The sequence below is a fragment of the Poromitra crassiceps genome (assembly GCF_964638095.1).
Source record: "Poromitra crassiceps genome assembly, chromosome: 14".
NCBI lineage: Eukaryota > Metazoa > Chordata > Actinopteri > Beryciformes > Melamphaidae > Poromitra > Poromitra crassiceps.
In genome coordinates, this window is record NC_139633.1 from 9,168,166 (window position 1) to 9,190,056 (window position 21,891).

At 46.5% G+C, this 21,891-nt stretch overlaps 1 protein-coding gene across 1 annotated transcript in view; it reads left to right on the plus strand.

Annotated features, from left to right (window-relative positions):
* Window positions 1–21,891, plus strand: part of peli1b (pellino E3 ubiquitin protein ligase 1b) — an 81,058-nt gene that overhangs the window by 29,435 nt on the left and 29,732 nt on the right. The window contains exon 2 of the mRNA XM_083651110.1: window positions 16,724–17,058. Coding sequence (XP_083507236.1) covers window positions 16,973–17,058 — 86 coding nt within the window. The 5' untranslated portion in view covers window positions 16,724–16,972. The remainder of the gene's footprint in view (window positions 1–16,723; window positions 17,059–21,891) is intronic.

The window sequence follows — 21,891 nt, forward strand, 5'->3', positions numbered from 1 at the left end:
TGGGAGAAGAAGAACGTGACACCAGACGTTTGCAGTTATAGGCTCTTTCACTGCTGTCCCACTGGGGATTTGACCACAGCAATAATTAACGTCCTCCACACTTTCCTTGGAGGCATGTCTCTTCAGGACACGAGCTGGAGCACATGGATATATGAGGCCTTTCCTCATCCACTGAAGAAAAAGACTGAACCTCCTTTACAAACAGGACACAAGTGCTTTGGAGTTCCTCTCGAGTTCCTCTCATTGACACGGGCATCTTTTGTTTGATGAGGTGAGGTCAGCTCGATACTAAGACGCATGGGCTAGGTCACCTGAGCACGCTCTAGTACAGGGTGTTGAACCTGACATTTCACCTATTTATACCATCTACCTAAGCAAAATACCTTTTTAGAAACACTTTAGGCTAGAGTGCTCTAAGGCAGTGGTTCTCAAACCTTTTCACGTCAAGGAGCCCTGAACTGTCACAGATTAGCCTATACCCCCATTTGATAAGATTTTGTCCCCGGGGTCCCCCATATGATACGATTTTTGCTTTTCGATGTTTTATTACAGAAAGTGTATGACACCCATGAGCAAACTACTAGTCCTACATTCTGTCATTGTGTTACTTATGGATGGAATTATAGTGAAAATACATGATTCCCCTTTTTGCTGGGGGACCCCTGGAACCCCCTCAAGGACCCCACTTTGAGAAGCACTGCTCTAAGGTGACACATCCTCCTGAGTAGAAACAGTTAGCAGCACAATACAACACATTTCAGAAGATAAATAATATGACCTGATGCTCATCTCTGCTTTAAACGGCAAGTAGCTTGTCTGCCCCTTATTCAATTTTCTCATAATTTATTTTTAGGAGTACATACTAATAAAATACTGCACCCTGTCTTGATGCATTACGATATATATAGATACATACATCCATACATACATATGGATGTACATATATACATACACTATATACACATACGTCTCCGCCAACCTTTCTACCAAGTTTATTGGTGTTACGTGAATCCGTAATCCTATTGTGATCGCCCGTTTCCACGCCCCCTTTTGGCCAGTGGGCGTGGAAAGTTGATCAGTTCTAAGCTGGCCCATAACCTACTTTTCTACAACGTTTCGTGCCAAGCTGTTCAGGACTTTTTGAGATATCCTGCGGACAAACAAACAGGCAAGCAGGGCTGAAAACATGACCTCCCGGGCAACTGCGTTGGCTGTAATAATAATGATAATAATAATGATAATAATCATAATAATCATAATCATAATAATAAAAAGGGGGGGCTCACACAGAACAGAACCATCTGCCCTCAAAGAGAAGAAAGAAAAAGAGAGAAACAAAGAAAACGATAAAAAAAAATATCACGACAAGCAAAGACACAACTTAACTAGGGATGCACGATATTGAATTTTTGATTCCGATACCGATATCGATAACTTCTTGCTCCTCAAGGCCGATACCGATACGATAACCGATAATATATATATATATTTTTTTTATACATATTTTTTCCTGTATTTTTTGTTTTGACCTAACCAGATGTATAAATGACATGAGCATTACTACTATGAACAAAACAAAGCCAAGAGAACAGTTTTGACTCTTCAAATAAAGTGACTATTTATTTTTCAAAATAAATATAATAATCTGAGTCAACTGCAATATGTCAAATTGTCAATGGCAATGTGTTTCCTTGAACAATAAATGAAGAATACCAACAACTATTTGGTCCATGAAACAACTATAGTATATACTATGTAGTATTACCTTTACATGGTATTATTTATACTAGGAGAGCAGCAAACATATCAAAAAACAAACAAAAATAAATCAAACCAAACTACTTGGCATCCTATATTGTATGTGTGTGTGTGTGTAGGTGTGTAGGTGTGTAGGTGTGTGTGTGTAACATGTAAACATTTTCGAATAGTAAGGCTCATCACTCTCAGTGGTACAAAAATAAAGGCCTATAGAACGGTTGCAATTAGCAATTCTTAATAAGCCAAGGATTCAAATGAAATACTGACAGGACAGTCAGACCTGTCTCTACATGTAAACAAAACAAATTGAAAAAGTGCATTGACTGCATTCTCTCAGAGAGAGACAGAGAGGGGGGGGGGGGGGGGTGTGGCCCTGCATCGCTACTCTTTTTCGACTACTTCTACTTGTTTTAACTCTGGGTGGATCAGTGGGAGATTTTTTTTTATGAAGAGGAGCTTCTCTGCCTTATCGCATAGCAGTCGGTTTCTTTTCTCCGTCATCACGTTTCCAGCGGCAGAAAACAAGCGTTCAGAGTCAACACTGGTGCATGGTGCTGACAGATATTTACGAGCAAGCTGAGACAGTCGCTCGTAACGGGACTGGTTGCTCCTCCAGTATTCAAGTGGGCAACGCTTTCGCTTCCTCGTATGCGTTTAACACACCATGGCGATGTTTCAGGTGTTATTAAGTTGGATGTGTTGTAGCTCGATGCCTTTTTCCCTCCTCGTGGAACTTCTGACTTGCATTTATTGCAAATGGCAAGCGAAGCGCTTTCCTCAGAAACTTTAAAAAAGTCCCAAACTACCGACGCCATGTTCGTTGTATCCCTCCTACCATGCTCTGTTGCTCAGCCAGCGTGCACTGCTGTTGTTCTGGGACGTTGAGGCCATTACGTCATCACGCTGGAGATAGGGAGCGCTGGATTTGTGGAAAAACAACCCCTTCCTAAACCACACACAATCACTGATACCATTGTACTGGTAAAACGGGAGGGGCCTACAAAAAAACAAACGCGCTCATCCCAATCCACCCACACCGCAGTTGTTTGACCCCAAAAAAATATTATATATTATCGGAGCTATTAATAACGTTATCGGATTTATCTGAATGACGTCATAATTGTTGATATCGGGTCCGATACGTATCTGTCCGATAACTATCGTGCATCCCTAAACTTAACCCAGACATGATGGCAGAAAATGATAGCGAGCGAGCGACATTAAGATCAAAGAAATGACAAGAAGGGAGATAAAACAATATATTAACACAATGCAGGAAATGAAACCCTTGGGGAGGTGAGTGTGGTAATGAGTGAGAGAGTGTCTGTGGATGATGATGGTGGAGCTGAGGGTGTATCATTCTCCAGCAGCCAAGCTCATGTCTTGACTTAATTACTAGCAGCTATATATATATATACACACACAAAGCCAGACAGTTCTCCACTGTAGCAGTGAGGAGACATGGGCGTCTGGTCTGGGACTGCTGCTGTGAGTAAACCATCTCCATTGTGAAACACTGAAACCCCTTTGTGTTGCCTGTGCATGCACACAGCTACTAGCTACTAGACACAGTTGTCTCATGCGCAGTCTCTCACTGCTCAAGTCATATCTGCAGGCTCTCTCCCAGTCTCTTTGCCAAAGGTGGCGTCTTCTTACTGTTGTCATTTACCTTTGAATGCTGCTGGCGCTCCCTGTTACATTTTGATAGGGCATTATTTATACAGAGTAATAATCCCTTGGGTTGGGTTCGTCAGCGTGCCACTTTACCGATACACAGGAGTTATGTAACTATCCTTTATGCTATTGAATCTGGAACGAGCGCCTAGAAACCTATACACCGATACACAGGAACTTATGTAACTGAACCTGGAGCAGAGCCTAGAAACTTGGCTTGGATGTCAGAGGAGAGAGTGAGGGTGGGGCGGCAGCAGGTTTGACACTGGCGTTACCAAAAAAAGCAAAGGTAACACAGAAACGTGTCGCGTGGCATCTCTTCTACAGGTGTCAGCATCAAAGGCTTTTTTCCCTCTCTCCCAAACATTTTCTAAGTTGTACTGGAAATTAACTCCACACTCCCTCCCTCCCTCCCTCCCTCTCTCTGTCATGGCTAAAATACAGTAATATCATGTTTCCTTGTAGTCAGGCCTTCCTCGTCTACTAAATAAATAGGAGTCCCTTCGGGCGTGCTGCAAGTGGGTTTTTATTAGGTGCTTGGGTAGAGCACACAGCGTGTGTGTGTGGCTTTATTCATGCATTTGTTCTGCAGACTTGCAACAGCACACGGCGGCTTGCTGTCGATCCCCGAAAGTAGAAATTCTCGAAAGACTTTACGACCCTCCACAGAAGGTCAGAGTGCAGGGCTGGCTTCAGAATAGAGACCCATGGTTACGGATTCAGTCTTGCTCCAGGACACTCCAGCAGGGCAGACGCTTGCTGTTAAGGGGCCTTGAACCCGGGCTTCCAGTTGAATGATGGCCTCCCCCCACCATCCCCTAACTAGCCCATCCTGTTGCCCTGCTGGTCCTGGCTGCTAAACACCACTGTGTCTCACAGCCGGCAATGTCCTGTGCCAGTTTGAGCATGAATGTTAGGTGTGACTTCTCCGTCTGGCCAAGCAGAGTGAGACCAAGCCTCTTTGTGAGGCTATGTTGAACGTGTTAAAGTTGAAGCATAGTAACACACATAAATAAACCTTTATTGTTGCTGACATTCCACTCACAACACTGAAGCAAGCACCTCACATTATGGGTGTGCACTTTCCGTAGCCTTTCTCAGCTCTGTTTTAGGTTGTCAGGGAATGAGTCAATAGTATATTTCAAGAGATAATCTCGCCATTATTTATTCCTTGATAGCAGCCGTAACCCAATGTTATTAGAGAAAATATTTGTCTGTCTCTTTGGTAGCGGGTTTTGGCTTAAGGCCTACAACTAATCTGACCTCTTTTTAACTAAGTGAGAGAGAGAGAGAAGTGCTTAGAAACGAGTTCCTCCCTTTCATCTTCAAGCCTCAGGCGTGAAGATGGAAGAAAATGATTAAAGAAAACGGTACAAACATCGATCCGATAGCATGTGTGCCATTGTGTAGACAAAAGCATCTGTCACAAGGGATGCAGAGATGAAAGGACTGGAGGTTGAGGAGGAGGGAAGGCAGTGAGAGACTTGAAGCTGCTGCTTTTGGAAATGCTGTCTGTGAGCTTTTGAAGAACACAGGTGGACTCACAGGGAACATGAAGGCCTCACAGGGAACGCTCACAGGGAACATGAAGGCCTCACAGGGAACATGAAGGCCTCACAGGGAACTTGAAGGCCTCACAGGGAACTTGAAGGCCTCACAGGGAAAACATGGGAACATGAAGGCCTCACAGGGAACTTGAAGGCCTCACAGGGAACATGAAGGCCTCACAGGGAACATGAAGGCCTCACAGGGAACTTGAAGGCCTCACGGGGAACATGGGAACATGAAAGCCTCACAGGGAACTTGAAGGCCTCACAGGGAACATGAAGGCCTCACAGGGAACATAAAGGCCTCACAGGGAACATGAAGGCCTCACAGGGAAAACATGGGAACATGAAGGCCTCACAGGGAACTTGAAGGCCTCACAGGGAAAACATGGGAACATGAAGGCCTCACAGGGAACTTGAAGGCCTGTGAGGCCTCACAGGGAACATGAAGGCCTCACAGGGAACATGGGAACATGAAAGCCTCACAGGGAACATGGGAACATGAAAGCCTCACAGGGAACTTGAAGGCCTCACAGGGAACATGAAGCGTGTTTGAGGATGCGGTGAGAGGCGAGCCAGCTATACGGCCTGGTTAGGTATCTGATGACCTTCTCCACAAGGGTGGTGACTAAGATCACTGCAGCCACAAGTAATAAGATAAGCTTATTTTCCCTCCTGCCCTCGCTTCTTCAACTGTTGTCATTAACTTTGGCCTAGATTACGTTGGCTTTTAGTTGTCTGCATCTTTCTTTGCAAGCACGATTGTGCAAAGAGTCGTCTACCAGCAGGCAGAAGGTCAGTAGCTCTTTACATTGTTTTTAAACATATTTTGGAGATAATCGATCATTTTTGTAGCAGTGGATTTAGTAGCGGCCGCCCACCGCTGCTAAATCCTGCTGCTTCAAAATGACCTGGGCAAGAAAAGCAGCATGAAGTTCCAGATGCTACAAACATTACTTTATATAACATCACTTTTATAGAGAAATAAATTGTGCAAAGCAGCACAAACTGTTATAGGAAAGTAAATGCGTGCAATTCTCTGCGCCGGCGTCGTCGTACGACACGCGCTTAACCACCGTAGCCACGCCCCCCCCACACACACACCCCGCCAGGCTCCCGGCCTTCGGCCACCGCTGCTGAGAGACACCCTGGAGGCAACACTGCTGAGAGACACCCTGGAGGCAACACTGCGCCGTTACACTTAAACCGATTGATTTGTTTAGGTGGGCCTTCTTTTAGGTGGCTACAATATGTGTTGCTGCTGGCCCCTCACAGCAGCTTTGCTTTGCGTCTGTGCCCCCGGCTCTCACTGACTGACTATCCATAAGTAGCTCATACAACCCCACCTCAAAAAAATCTGAACTATCCCTTTAAAGATTAAATGATCATTCTGGTTATTTTGCTCGATATTTTCATCGTGATAATCAAATTGTTGACCATGAGCTTTTGATGATGCCCTTGATGATTTGCGCAACATTTTACTGCACTCTTAGCACGACATCTTGTTTGTTTTTAACAAAAAGCAAGCATTCCAAAGGAAATATGTTTCAGTCTTAATATGAACAGAGAACAAAAATGATGATACACCATTGAACTGCTTCGCCTGGGAGAGGACATCCAGTTTTTTATTGACATTTCACAAAACAATGGACAAGTAATCTGTCCCGTGTGTCTGGCAAAAAACGGCGATTGGCCATCCCCTCTCGGTCACAGCTCACTCACTCCTGTACCTGTTATTATTTATTGATCTGCTGACCCACTTCAGCGGGGGAGTATCACTACCGCTGCACACAGTAGATGCTGTCCTAGCGCTGGGCAGCTAGCCAACACGGAGGCCGCTCAAACCAAGGCCCTGGTTTCCTTTTCAGGCCGTATCAGCCTCTCCTCTCCTCTCCTCTCCTCTCCTCTCCTCTCCTCTCCTCTCCTCTCCTCTTCTCTCTCCTCACCCTCTCCTCTCCTCACCTCTCCTCACCTGACCTCTCCTCTCCTTTCCTCTCCTCTCCTCTCTCCTCACCCTCTCCTCTCCTCACCTCTCCTCACCTGACCTCTCCTCTCCTCACCTCTCCTCACCTGACCTCTCCTCTACTCACCTGACCTCTCCTCACCTCTCCTCACCTGACCTCTCCTCTCCTCACCTCTCCTCACCTGACCTCTCCTCTCCTCTCCTGACCTGACCCGGGCTCTCACCTCTGCTCGCTCAACGCTCTGTCTGGCCCCATTCGCTGATGTTTGTGGTTCTACTTGAGTCTATCTCATGTTTTCCCTTTTGATCTGGTTTTTTTCTGAGTGTTTCCTGTCAGCCACTTTGCGGCAATCCTGTTTGCCAAGAGTGCACTTCCTGCCTTGGCCACATCGCTCTCGGAAATTCAGCTTTTTCATCTTTAATCTCTTGAATCCTTCAATGACTAAATTGTGCGGTGAATTATTGCCATCATATACATCTTATTTTTGCAGTTTAGACCAGTGTTTGTTGGCTGCTTCTGTACAGTATCAGAACCTACATCAAGTACATTTGATTGGGTAACATCATCTTCCCCTCTGTGGGTTCCTCTTTGTCTGTGTGACCCTGTCAGAGTATCTCATGACCTACTTTTGGGTCCTGAATCCCCCCCCGGCTGAGAAGCGCAGCCTCAGGTTCTTCTGCTGGTTTGTGCCCTGTGAAGCTGAAAGTGTGTCACACTTACCTGACGCCAGCCCTTTTCCAGCGGGTCCCACCTTCTAGCCCAACACGACCCCATTGTCCAGGCCTCCAGCCCTGCTGAGAGCTCCATTATAACTCAGGGGAAATGACATGGTAAATTGACGCAGGCTCCATTTCCTACAGTAGGGCATGGCATGGCATGGCTATGTGTTGCTCTTTGGAAAGTGCCAAATTAGGACAATTTCACTGGTAGCACACTGGAGCTCTGCTCGCCCGGGCAGTGCACTGAGAAGGAGGCCCGCAGCTGTTACCTCCCCTAAGCTGTTTTCTTCCATGTTCATATGGAGACTGACTGTGTGTGTTTGTGTTCCTCTGTGCAGCATCTGCCTGTACTTTGTGCCATCTGCCACGTTCTGTTGTGGCAGGTGTCTCTGCTACGTGTGAGGCTGCTACTCCTGCTGTCGGCAGCATGTCCGTCACAAGCCGCCCGCCCGCGACCCCTGCTTACTCGCCCGCCCGCGACCCCAGCTCGATCGCCCGGCCGCTCGCACCCAGCTCCAGATCTATTGTTGTAGGACTGTGTGTCTCCGTAGCTAAGCAGCGGTTGGCAGGCGTCCACTCCGAGCTCTGTGTCACGCAGAGTTGCCGAGGCTGAGAGCTTAGTCAGGATCAGACTCTCTCTCTTTTTCTCTCTCTCCCTTCCTGCCTGCCTGCCTCTCTCTCTCACTCACACACACACACACACACACACACACACACACACACACACACACACACACACACACACACACACAGTCAAACGAAACAATACACACACACAATGCACAGACAAACGATACATACACACACAATCCCCGGTCAAACAATATACACACACCCATATGTAATACACATGGAACACAGTGTGTGAGGGAAGCATGCCCTGGGGGTAGTGAAACTTTCTTTGCACTTTGATCGCCATGATGAACCCATCTCTCTCTCTCTCTCTTTCAAACACACGTGCGTGCGCGCACACACACACACACACACACACACACACACACACACACACACACACACACTTGGACAAACAGCTGGTCTCCCATGGCAACAGGTAGGAATGAGGAGAGAGGAATGGTATGGAGGGCGTGAAGAGCAGGAAATGAGTGAGGCAGGGAAGGAAGAAAGGAAGGACAGGCAACTCATCAGGGGAGAACATTTCTCCACTGTCAGGCCACACCTGTCAGGCCACACCTTTCAGGCCACACGGATTGAGAGAGAGCTGTGGGGGGGGGCAGGCAGTCAACCAACCCTGTGGAAAGTCTACTCTATTTGGTCCACACCTTCATCCAAAGTGCCTTGCACTACTGAGTGCTTAGCCTAGGTGGTCCTAGTAGAAATGTAAACCTGCTCCACCCTTGCTTGTGAATGCCTCGCTCTAACAATTGAGCTATGGCCATCTTTACAAGCAATAGAGACAGTCGGCATGTGTGTGTGTGAACGGCCACAAAATGTTATACGGCTGATGGCTGAAGGTGCTGTGGCTCTACACTACAGGTTTGGGGATTCTAGAGCAGAACACAAGAGACGTCTATTCAGATGTGCGTTTACTGCGGTGATTAAATCCCCGATCGTGTCTGCCTGGGCTGGGCTAGCAGCTACATTCTAACTTTGCTGAATGGATAGAACGGGGGAGGATTTACCCCACCCTGACCACGCCCCCAGCCAGGTTGAGCCAGCTAAAACTGCGTCTATGACGAGACATTGCCTCAACCTATATGATTCTTCAGGCTTGTATCATAGCAGAACCCTTGTTGCTGCTGTAAAGAACCTTTTCACAAAGGTTCTATGAAAAGTAAACTTTGAAGAACACATGAAATTTTACAAATCGGCAGTATTAAAAGAACGTGTTAAGAATACGGGGCCTTTTATTTGGATGTGCCATTTTTATTCTAACAAATCAGAACATTTTTAGTCATTAAATTATAGAACCTCCTCCTAACCATAGATTATTATTATTATTTTTTTTTTACATGAACAAAATAAGTTAATATCCTGGCATCCATCCATAATTGGTCCACTTAACAGGTTTCTAAGTTTTAGTGCTAAAATAATATTATATGCGTGGCACTTTGCCATAATGGTGGGGTTTTAGTAAATGAACGGTCCTGAGCGTCTCAGGAGAAGGAAAGATGGACGCCAGGCTGTTGGTTGTGATGGAAGCCTGTCTGAGAGGAACTCGGGCAACAGAGTGGAGTAGAGACACAGGGAGGACATTCAGCACTCTGGACACGTGTTCAATACCATGACCCAAAGCACTCACACCTATTTTTCACACTCTGGATCCATAGAGAAAAATCAATGTTCCCCCGACGCAACTGTGTGCAAACAGGCTGTTTTACATGCACACAACATGCTGTTTTAATACGCACACTACATACTGTTTTAATATGCATGCACCTCCAATGCCATTAACCTCTTGTCAGGGGAGCAGGTTGTGGCTCAGGGTTGCATCCAGTTTTACAGTTTGAAACGTACTCATCTCCACCTCCCCGTTCTCCCTGCTCCCTCTTCAGTTTCATCAGCGTCTTCAGTTTCGCTTTATTTATTTTTGCCTCCGTGCAGAATAAACCATCCTTCCCCAAGGCCGTTTTTTTTTTACCGGCCTCCGTCAATAAAGCCAAAAAGATTCACGACCTTGTTGCTACCGCTTAGCGCTTAGCGTTTGACTGCTGAAAGCTGTTTGGAAATGTCAACGCGAGGCTACTGGAGGCAGTAAATGAGCTGCCTCTGTGTAAGTTAAATACGCTACGAATGGATGAACCGCCGTGTGACGTGTGCGTTGGCTGAGCTGCACTGTGTTGCTCTGTCTGCAGTTTCTTTTTTCTTGCGCTGCCTTCAAAGACAAATTCCCATGTGACTATTTAATAACGAGATCTGTCCCCTTTTTCACTTATTATTGCCCGTTTCGCCTCCACCCTCTTCTGCTCTCCCTCTCGCTCGCTGTGTGTGTGTGTGTGAGGAGGCCTGTTAGAAGCTGTTTATAGCTCATGGAGCTTCACTGAAGTGCTGGTGTGAAAAAACTGAATATAGATCCGCTAAGTGAGTTAGCACACACAGGGGGGAAGTCATCAGCAGGTCAAAAACCCATACATCGCTCAAGGTGTCACAGTGTGTGCAGTGTTTCCCCTACCATTCTACAGGCCTGCCAGGCCAACAGCGCCCCCGCCAGGCCAGAATCTTTTTTTAAATTTCTTTTAAGATTTCTTTTTCCTGCTCTCCCAAAACTTTCAATAAACCTTTATGGCATACCGTATTATTACAATACAACAATACTGGTGTTGACAGTGTTGACAGTAATAGAAGATGCCAAATCATTCAAAACAATAAGCATTTTGCTTTTAGGAGCATTGTGCCAGCGTGCAGCGCGGTTCCAAAATGTGTCAACGTGTGTCGTTGCCTGGGAAACGCACATCCCATAATACAACTGTTTGCATCGCATCCCATAATAGTATGATGATACTTGGGATGCCATTGCCAACATAGATGCAAACAGGTTTAGCTAAAAGTTTAGCGTCGCCAGCGGGGGGCCCCCACCGTTGCGGTCAGGGTACGTTTCGAAATCCCTCCAGGCCTGAACATTTTTCTAGGGGAAACACTGGTGTGATTTTGTTCCTGTTTGTGTGTGTGTGTGTGTGAGATTTCTTCCTGCCCTGATGATGTAACCTCACGCTGCCAGATGGTTTGTTTTCACTGATAAGCATCTGGGAAGGAGTCGCTCTTGAAACGGTTTCGTGAACATCTGTCTATCATGTCTATCACAGGCTCACTCTCGCTGGTGTCGCACTAAAGCCCGCCCCCAGCTGCCTCATAGGATGCTGATTGGTGCGAACCACTGGTGGTTCAGATTCAAGTGGTTCAGGCCAGGGGCAAGATCGATTTGTCGTGTGATTGTGATGTCATGATGTTTGCGCGAATCCAGCTACCTCGCAAGCTTACTGATGTGATGATGCACTTATGGTCGAAAATCAGCTGTTTGGAGTTTGAATAATATGTGTAGGCTAACCTCAGTCATGGCCGGGGCATTGTCTCTCTATCCATCAGCCACCCACATATGAACCTGTGACTTTCTGCTTGATGCCGTTGCTCAGTAATGGAGTGGAAGTTAAAGACATCCAAGTTGGCATTCAGGCTAACTGATTCTCTAATAATACTTTTTGCTCCAGGCTTTGTCTTTGAAATGTCCTATTCCATTATTTTCTTACCGGTATCCCCTCTAGGAGTCTTTTTGGTTTGGCATGTTTTCATTTAGCCAAGCTTGTATTTAACACTACACAATGAAATCGGTTGACGGACAAATTCAAACTAATTCTCAATAAATAACCATCAGACCAAAACAGCTTCTGTTGTTGTTTACCATTTACCATTGGACTGATGTGTTAGTTGCATCCCCTGATACGAGTCTCGCTCGACCTCTTTTCACACATTCAAGTACACAAGTGTTTTTCTGCAAAGACTTTCCTGGAAAATGGCACTTACACTCCGTACAGAGGCTATTATGTTCTCCTCCTGCCAAACTTCCTGTTTCTGAGTGCTAGAAAGTGGTTGTGTGTGTGTGTGTGTGTGTGTGTGTCTGTGGTTGAAAGTGTGTGTAAAGGGGTCGAACGTGTGTGTGTGTGTGGGGGGGGGGGTTGTTCTGTCTCAGTGTCTGTGTGCACACAGAGTGCAAGGAGGTGGCTTCTGTATAATCTAGAACTCCACTATGTTTGTGCAGTGGATTGACAGATTGCTCAGAGTGATTGGCACCGTGTGTTGTGTGTTCTGTGGGTGGGAAACCAGTGAAAAGCAAAAGGCTCCCCTTTCCTGTCAACACACTATTCATAGAATCCGAGTCACCAAGTACAATAACAGGAATCTTATTTGGGGGGAATTTGAGGCTATATGAAGAAATATTGACAACCTTCTCAGTACATGCTGACACACTTGGTACAAGGGCAACAGAACACTATAGAGAGCCAAAGTGGAACGTCACTTCCTGCTTCAGCACTGTACCAGAGATTTTCATCCGCCATTTATTTTCCCATAGACATTTTGTCAAAAGCGTATACAAATAGTTTTACTTGTTCAAACCAAACGGTTCAGATATATTTAGAAACAGGAGAGATCGCATAACATTTCACTCGGACCAAAACGTTAAAAGAAAATGCGGATTTAAAGAAAATATTTTTTCGATGTTGTTTTTTATGTTTTGGTCTGTAGTGAAATGTTCTATGGTCTCTCCCGATACTAAATATACATGTACCGTTTGGTTTGACCAAGTAAAACCATTTTTATAAGCATTTTACGAAATGTCTACGGGAAAATAAATTGCGGAAGAAAATCTCTGGTACAGTGCTGAAGCAGGAAGTGACGTTCACTTTGCCTCTCTATTGACGGTAGACTTTGCACCCTTTAATCTTCAGCCTACTGTATCAGTATGTGTGTAATTTTGAGAAAGCCACTGAAAGTGTAAAAACCTGTTCAGGCTCTCCATCTTGCAGCTGTTTCTAGTTGTTTACGGCTGCCTGCGTGCAAAGACTAGTGTCCAAGCTAACCCATGTGTCCAAGGTGAACACTAATTTACCTTTGATTGAAGCCAATTGGGAATGGCGACATCATTAAAATACAAAAAAAGACATTTAAGAATTTGCCCCCAGAAAAATTTGAAAAGGAATGTGATCAAAATAATTTCGGTGTGTTTTCATCAAATTTGCGAGTGGTGATTTCAGCTAAATAATGGGGTAAATCATGTGGGTGTTATACTTTGGGATCTGTTGGCTTCAAGAGATGTTTTGCAGCCTGGTCTGAAGACTGGTCTCCTCCAGAAACTTCAGTTGTTTTGGAGAAAGCGCCAATGTACTTCTTCTGGCGATCTCTGGGATTGTTGTGGACAACAAACCTTACCTGATTCTCTACTTGCATGGGGGTAAGTTGAAAATAGACAGAATACAGAGCTGCATGTGTTTTGGGCCAATGTTTCAACGTGTTCGCTAGACAATCCAGGAGTAGATGACTGTTTGAAATGTCAGCTGGGCACAAATGTTACGCGGGTTCACACGGGACAGTTGCCATCCAGTGATCAAACCATGCGTTGAAACCACCTCGGTTGCTTTGTCGTGGGCGTCTCTCGAAACCTTTTGAAGCACTGTATGTACACGTTTCTTTGGTTGTCAGCGGATGACTTTTATCTGTGCTAGTTTCCACTTCTTGGACAAACTGGGCTGCAATATTTTCACACAGTGCACTCTCTCATCTTCACAAATGAGGAACAATGTTATGGCTTTTGAAGAGTGAAATTTGTTTATTTCTTTACGCGATTTTCAGAAAACGCAAAAAGTCAAAAGTCATAAAAGTGAACACAAACTTCACCGTTTCATAATACTTTTGTTAACCACAGACCTTATTTCATGCATTGAACTGAAATTCCCATACATACTGTAAATCTCATTGCCTTTTCCCCGCTACGAGCCGGAAGTGTTAGCAGCCATGTTTTCCGGACTCATTCATCCTGCGGTACTTTACTTGGAAACCCTCCATCTGAACTTCTCCCACTCAGTCCGGTGGGACTCAGGACCTCCTGCTGTTCCACTGATCCAGGCTCAGTGAGAGTGATGATGGGGAACAAAACCCACCAGCCAGCCTCCCACCCTCCACACCCACACACCCTCCACACCCACACACCCTCCACACCCACCCACCCTCCACACCCACACACCCTCCACACCCACCCACCCTCCACACCCACCCACCCTCCACACCCACCCACCCTGCACATCCACACACCCTCCACACCCACACACCCTCCACACCCACCCACCCTCCACACCCACCCACCCTCCACACCCACCCACCCTGCACATCCACACACCCTCCACACCCACACACACCCAACATCAATACACTCTACTTCCCATCATGTCTTATTCATGTGTGTGTGTGGTTCTTCTTCTTCGTTCTCCCGGCAAAGAGGCACCCTGGGAATTGTAGGAGGAACATTCTGCTTCATTTGAGAAGGAAGAACTGCCTGGAACTTGTGTGATGAAGAGAGGATGTTTATGTTTCTTTTAAACTATTTTTTTTTTTTTAAAGATTTGTATATCTGCGGCATATCTCTGTTGTGCTTTTTTTGTCTAGTGTGCAGCAGTGGGTGGGAGAGGGGCTGACCTATATAGAGAGGTCGTGAAGTCAAACTGGAACCTGTGATGTCGCGTCTGCACGGGAATGCTCCTCAGCTCGCCCGGGACAGGAAGTCCATCCTCTCCTTTTCTCACACATGCTCTCTTTCTCTCTGATTTCCTGTTTGTGTGTGTGTGTGTGTGTGTGTGTGTGTGTGTGTATTTGAGAAACTTGCACTTGAAGTCAGCATTTCCTGACACCCACCTCCTCCGCCTGCAAGGAGAGTAGATCACACGCACCGGCACAGCCGACCTGACAGTCATGTCCGTCATGCTACTGAGAATGAAGGCCGTGCTGTTTGAAACCGTTGTTGTGATCAGTTGAAACATGTGTGGGTGTGCGTGCGGTGGTGTGGTTGTGTACCTCGTACCTGCATAACCTACACATGAAAGCAAAGCATGAAACCAACCGACACCAGTTTCTCTCAAATGGGACAGTATAGGCGCTGTAGTGGTTTGGGAAACCATCGCACAAACGGAAGGTGGCAGTTCGGAACCGCCCCACAACACAGTGTATTGAGTCAGATGTCTCTGAATAACCCGGTTTACATGGAATAATTTGAAAATCGATCTGGGCGATAGTTCTATATTATTGTGTATTGTCTTTCATTGGAATTAAATTGTGATTTGGTTATTTTGATGTTTTGATGATGTTACACTCAATGTTGCTGTCTAAAATGACCGCATGCTGCTGTCTGCTCTGCTCTGTGCCACAATTGCTTGAGTGTCACAATGCCTATGACATCATCAGTCATAAGATGATTTGCTCCTATGACATCAGTGTATCCCACAGGATTTTGAGAATTTGTGGTGGGGGACCGCAGACCCCCTAGGGGGGTGCGGGGGCATACCCCCCTGCGACATTTTTTTAAACATTTTAAAGTAAAATGCATGAATTTGGTGTACTTTGAGAAAGCTTAAGAGCTAAATTAAAAGGCTAGATCTATGAAGAACATGTCATAATTACTGTGCTGTGGGTTTACAATGACAAACTAAATTTCTCCCTATAGGTCAGGGATACTCAACTTGCTTTGCCACTTTCGTGAAATGATAGAAGGCGAGGGGCCAGTTAATAAACAAACAATATACATTTTTCTGTAGCGGATTGTAGGTTTTTGGGGTGTCAGCCGGAGTTTAGGCTGACAGTGTTGTGCACACCGGATAGTTAGGTTAAGTTAGTTAGGTTAAGTACATACATAAGTGCCTGGGTAGCGAGCAGATGGCGGTATTTGACAATTTAGCAGCTAAATCATAGATTATTGAAAGATATTCCATATTCCAGACTGAAATGCTATAACAGAAGTATTGGCCAGAATGACATGAACATTTATTGGACACTTATTCAGCGGATATCTTGCATGTTGCGTTCAGGTGCACTGGTCATCTTTTTGGTCATCTTATTGTGGCGGTCAAAATATTATTGTGGCGGCCCGCCACAAATTCCTTTATGTATGGGAAACACTGGACATCACTGATGACATCCGTCTTATGACGTCTGATGACGTCATCAGTGATGTCACAATGCCTATGATATCATCAGTGGGACAAAAATTTAAACAGAACAGAGAACAAACATTGCCCGCTTGCTCCCTTTTAATATAATTCAGTGTGTGCTGTTGTGGTGCCTATGAGCAAAACCTGTGTCTGGCAGGGAAGAATTGACTATAGGGCTTCAGAAAAAAACACATTGTGTTTATTTGTTTTTCTACTCACGGCTTGTTGGAAAGTTCCTGTGACTAAGAGCTGTGTTAATGTTTGGACTGCCTGTGGGCATTTCTATTGGCACACAGACCAGAAGCATCACATTCTGTCAGGAAATTAAAACCTGAAGCAAACCTATATAGATCCCAATTACCGTAGCTTGTGTGGACAACAAACTCATCTCAAATCCTCTCTTCCTCTCTCTGCAGGGCAGGACAAGCAGCGCTGCGACCGACAGACACATGAAGCATGAGAGGGCGGAGCTGAGGCTCAGCTGACCCCTCCCCTTCCTCCTCCTCCTCCTCCTCCTCCCCTGTGCTCCGTTTGACCAGCACCTCCCCCTCCCTCCCCCCATCCTCTCCCCCTTCCTGCCCCCGTACCCCCCCTCTCCTCCCCCCCTCCCAGCCGTCACCCTGTCGCATCTCACCCTCCTCCAAAACCTCAGCCAGCCGTGCCCAATGTTCTCCCCGGAGCAAGAGAACATCTCCACCACCACCGCCTCCACCAAAGTGCCAGTGAAGTACGGAGAGCTCATTGTGCTGGGGTAAGCAGCTCCTCAGAGTCCACTCTAGATTCATAAAGATGTCCTCCTCTTTTTCTCTATCCGCTTAAGGTGGCGGCATACTAGCAATTAAGTGGAATTTGCCCGAAGAAAAATGCAGTCGACCCACGCAACCTGGGGAAAACCGTAAATAACGGCGACAACAACTCTGAGAACAAGAACGATGGCTTCTAGCGCTTTGGAGATAGTGATGGAGTTTTAGAAGTCATTTATTTTTGATCCATCAGTAGTGGTGGAGAGAAGCCACGCCTCCCAATGATTCATGATGACAAGCTGACAACAAGATGTTGCAAGGCGGTGTAAAAGAGTGCAATGACCCAAACAAGGAAATGGGAAAGCTTTTCCAGTAGCAACCAGGCAACACAAACAAGTGATCACACATAGACACTTGTACTGTCCATGATAGACACACACACACACACGCACACACGCACCCACGCACACACACACACACACACACACACACACACACACACACACACACACACACACACACACACACACACACACACACACAAGGGAATGGTGTGCAAAGAGTTGGACTAAGAATTGGTCCAAATTACTTCCAGGGGTTGGCAAATGTGGCCAAAATATAATATTTTGAGTTATGAGAATTGTCTCGGTTGGAGGATGTGTTTGATCAGATTAATTGATATATTGTGATATAAAAACGATATAATGATAAACGTTATATCCTGAGATGAGGCAAATTTGGTGACCGGAAAGCACAGCTAACGACAAACGTTTTCCCTCATCTTCCACACCTCAGCGTTCCCTTTACTTCCCCCAGCTCTCAGTGAGAGAGAGAGAGAGAGAGAGAGAGAGAGAGAGGTTTGTTTTAACTGCTCTCTCAGCTGTAGGAAAAACCCTTCACCCCAACCCTCATCCTCAGCATGCAAGACATACAAACGCACACGCACGCACACACACACACACACACACACACACACACACACACACACACACACACACATGCACACACACTCACTCTCCAATAACATCTGACAGTGAAGGACTTCCTTTATCTCTGTCAGTCTCCTGTTTATTCCCCAATGGGCTATTCCACTCCACTCCCCATCCCAGCCCACTCCACGGAGGAATGCACATGTCGGAAAGACTCGTACACACCCTGCACGCACGCACGCGCTTACGCACACACACACACACACGCACGCACACACACACGTGCAAACACATAAACACATGTACTACACAAACACTCAGAACATGCACAGCTTCTTTTTCTAACACATACCATGCAGAAACAAACACACACACACACACACTCTGCATGTCTCACACTGACACACAGCTGACTCACTCAGTCTGTTATGGCTTGTGCTGCAGCGGTATTGTCTGGATGATGGCCGTGGAAATGTTCCTAGTGGAAAAAGTCTTTGAGCAGTAAAAGGTTGTTCTCTGCCTTTACAAGGGAGAAACCCCGCTTTTCCCCTTTGCTCTGGGTTTTCCGCTCGTAAGGTTTGCTTGGAGGTCAGGCCCAGGACCGTTTTTGCTCAACGATTGATGTAGCCGCTGCGCACTGTAGACTGTTCTAGGTTTAAATCTTCAACACATTAACATTGTGTTTTTAATTAATAACAAACATCTGCCATTTGCTGGACATTAGGGCTGGGCGATATGGTTGAAAATCAATATCATTAATAATCAAAGATTGTTTTAACGTATATCAATATATATCACGATATGACTCACGACGTATGCAAAATCTTGTTAATCACCACATCATCTCGATATGATTTCTCTGAAAGGCGATCAACGATGATATTCAATTATGGCCGAGCCCGTCTGGTCACTCCAAAGCCCCTGAGAGTACCGGGAGTGCATGCTTTTTGAGTATGTGTGGCCACGGTGGGAATTGAACCCCTAACCTTGGCAGTATTAGTGCTATGCTCTTACCCATACTGTACATCGAGTGATACAGGGCAGCCTACAGTATCCACTAGCATTAGCATTAGCCTTTGTTCTGGTGATGTGCTGATAAGGCTGTGATTACACAGGAGTCAGGACAGGAGGCTGAAACGCAAAGCGTAGCTGTGAGCGTCGCTAATAACAGGGCGAGCAGGAGATACATCATCCTCGTTGCTATGTGACCGTGAAATTAGCATTGGCTAGTTAACCCTGAGTGACAAAAGGGATATGGAAGACAAAGTCATTGCTCTGATCCTCTGTCTGACATTGACGTAATGTGTGGCGTAGCTAAAATTATTGATGGACTATAGATGGAACGATATGAAAATTTCATATCACGATTATAGTGACCAAAATTATCACGGTAATCGGTATTATCACGGTTTGTTAAAATGTGCTGAAAATGTTCAAAAAGTACTAATACACTCACAGAAATCATTTCGCCAAGTTTTATATTGAAAACTCTGACCCAAAAAGGATTGATACATTCACTGAAATAATTTCTCCAAGGCTGCACGTTTGCATCTGGGAGACGGTTGCCAACTTTGGTTGATGATGGAAGATATTTACCATGTTTTTCAAAGCACTGTAATTATGGTAATCACGGTACCACGGTTTTAATGATAATCAGGGATGCAAACTAGTCACCTTTAGGAATCCCAAAATAGGCCACTTTAAGTGAATGATTTTATGTCTGTCCTGGTATTTGTCACATTTTTCACTATCCATGGCTTTGCATCGCTGGATAATGAAAATGTGAAACGTTGCGGTTATTGTAAGGAATTTTATCACGGTTATTATCATTAAAAACAAAAAGTTGAACAGTTCAACTTGTAGTGCCGTGTGTAGTTTGGAGGAGACACAGCGCTGCCATCAAACCATTGAAAAGATCTGGGAAACTAAGCCACAGGTGTGCTCAATAAAGCATCCCATGTGATCAGTATTGACGAGTTGAAACATGACTGTGCTTATCAATCATGCTCTCTGCAGAGCGTGCAGCACTGCCAGCCTCCTGCCTCTCCTCTCTGCAGAGCGTGCAGCACTGCCAGCCTCCTGCCTCTCCTCTAAACAGAGCGTGCAGCACTGCCAGCCTCCTGCCTCTCCTCTCTGCAGAGCGTGCAGCACTGCCAGCCTCCTGCCTCTCCTCTAAACAGAGCGTGCAGCACTGCCAGCCTCCTGCCTCTCCTCTCTGCAGAGCGTGTAGCACTGCCAGCCTCCTGCCTCTCCTCTAAACAGAGCGTGCAGCACTGCCAGCCTCCTGCCTCTCCTCTCTGCAGAGCGTGCAGCACTGCCAGCCTCCTGCCTCTCCTCTAAACAGAGCGTGCAGCACTGCCAGCCTCCTGCCTCTCCTCTCTGCAGAGCGTGCAGCACTGCCAGCCTCCTGCCTCTCCTCTAAACAGAGCGTGCAGCACTGCCAGCCTCCTGCCTCTCCTCTCTGCAGAGCGTGCAGCACTGCCAGCCTCCTGCCTCTCCTCTAAACAGAGCGTGCAGCACTGCCAGCCTCCTGCCTCTCCTCTCTGCAGAGCGTGCAGCACTGCCAGCCTCCTGCCTCTCCTCTAAACAGAGCGTGCAGCACTGCCAGCCTCCTGCCTCTCCTCTCTGCAGAGCATGCAGCACTGCCAGCCTCCTGCCTCTCCTCTCCTCTCTGCAGAGCGTGCAGCACTGCCAGCCTCCTGCCTCTCCTCTCCTCTCTGCAGAGCGTGCAGCACTGCCAGCCTCCTGCCTCTCCTCTCCTCTCTGCAGAGCGTGCAGCACTGCCAGCCTCCTGCCTCTCCTCTCCTCTCTGCAGAGCATGCAGCACTGCCAGCCTCCTGCCTCTCCTCTCCTCTCTGCAGAGCGTGCAGCACTGCCAGCCTCCTGCCTCTCCTCACGGTCGCTAGATGACGAGGTTGAGTCATGACTTGTAGGAAATAAACAACTCGACAACAACCTGTTATCGGCAGGATGGGCCCAGCGGTTAAAGAGAGGGGAACCGTAACAGACACACAGGTCACCCAGGTTTGATCACCACCATGTGTGTCCTGTCAAGGTTTTTGAGAGCAGTTTTCCTTGCTCTTGACACAGAAACTCATTGTCAGCATGCATCCCCCCCAGATCACCCCCCCCCCCTATTCCGCCCCCAATTGTACTTGGCTAATTCCCCGTGCCAAGGTGTCCCGATCGTTGCTCCACCCCCTCTCCCGAACTGGGGAGAGTTGTAGACGAGCACATGCTTCCTCCGATACATGTGAAGTGACCAGCCGCTTATTTTCACCTGACAGTGAGGATTTTCTCCGGCAGGACGTAGTGCATGGGAGGACAACGTTGTTCCCCCCAGTTCCCCTCCCCCCAATCTGGCACCCCGACCGACCAGAGGAGGCGCTTGTTTAACGACCAGGACACATACAACTTTTTTTCTTTTCTTTTTTATCCTATAGACCCCTTATACGACTACGTCACACTGACTTCACGCAGCGCCAGATGCGCATGACAGAGGCAGAAAGACAGAGTCCGCGCAGCCCTGGCAAGTAGTTTTCCAGTGGCTGGAAAACTAGACGAGCTAGACATGTCTTCGTGTTGTGCAGTGGGATGCCAGAATCGGAAAGCTATTATAGCCGAGTATTCGGGTCCGCCTATTCACGATATCATACGATAGAGCCAGGCTGTAACGTTATAACAAGCTTCACCTAATTCTCCCCACATATCCTGTTCTACGGCAACCCTCGAGGGAACATACACAGCCTCGCACACACACGCAATAGAACACAACACAACACTGAACAGTCTGTTACACTATCAACAAAGCAAGGACTAAAGTTTTACCAAATCCCGTCAACTCATACTCCTTTTAATGCTAACCGTAGGCGTCTTTGGTTCCAAGCCGAAAGAGGAAATCATTAAAAATGC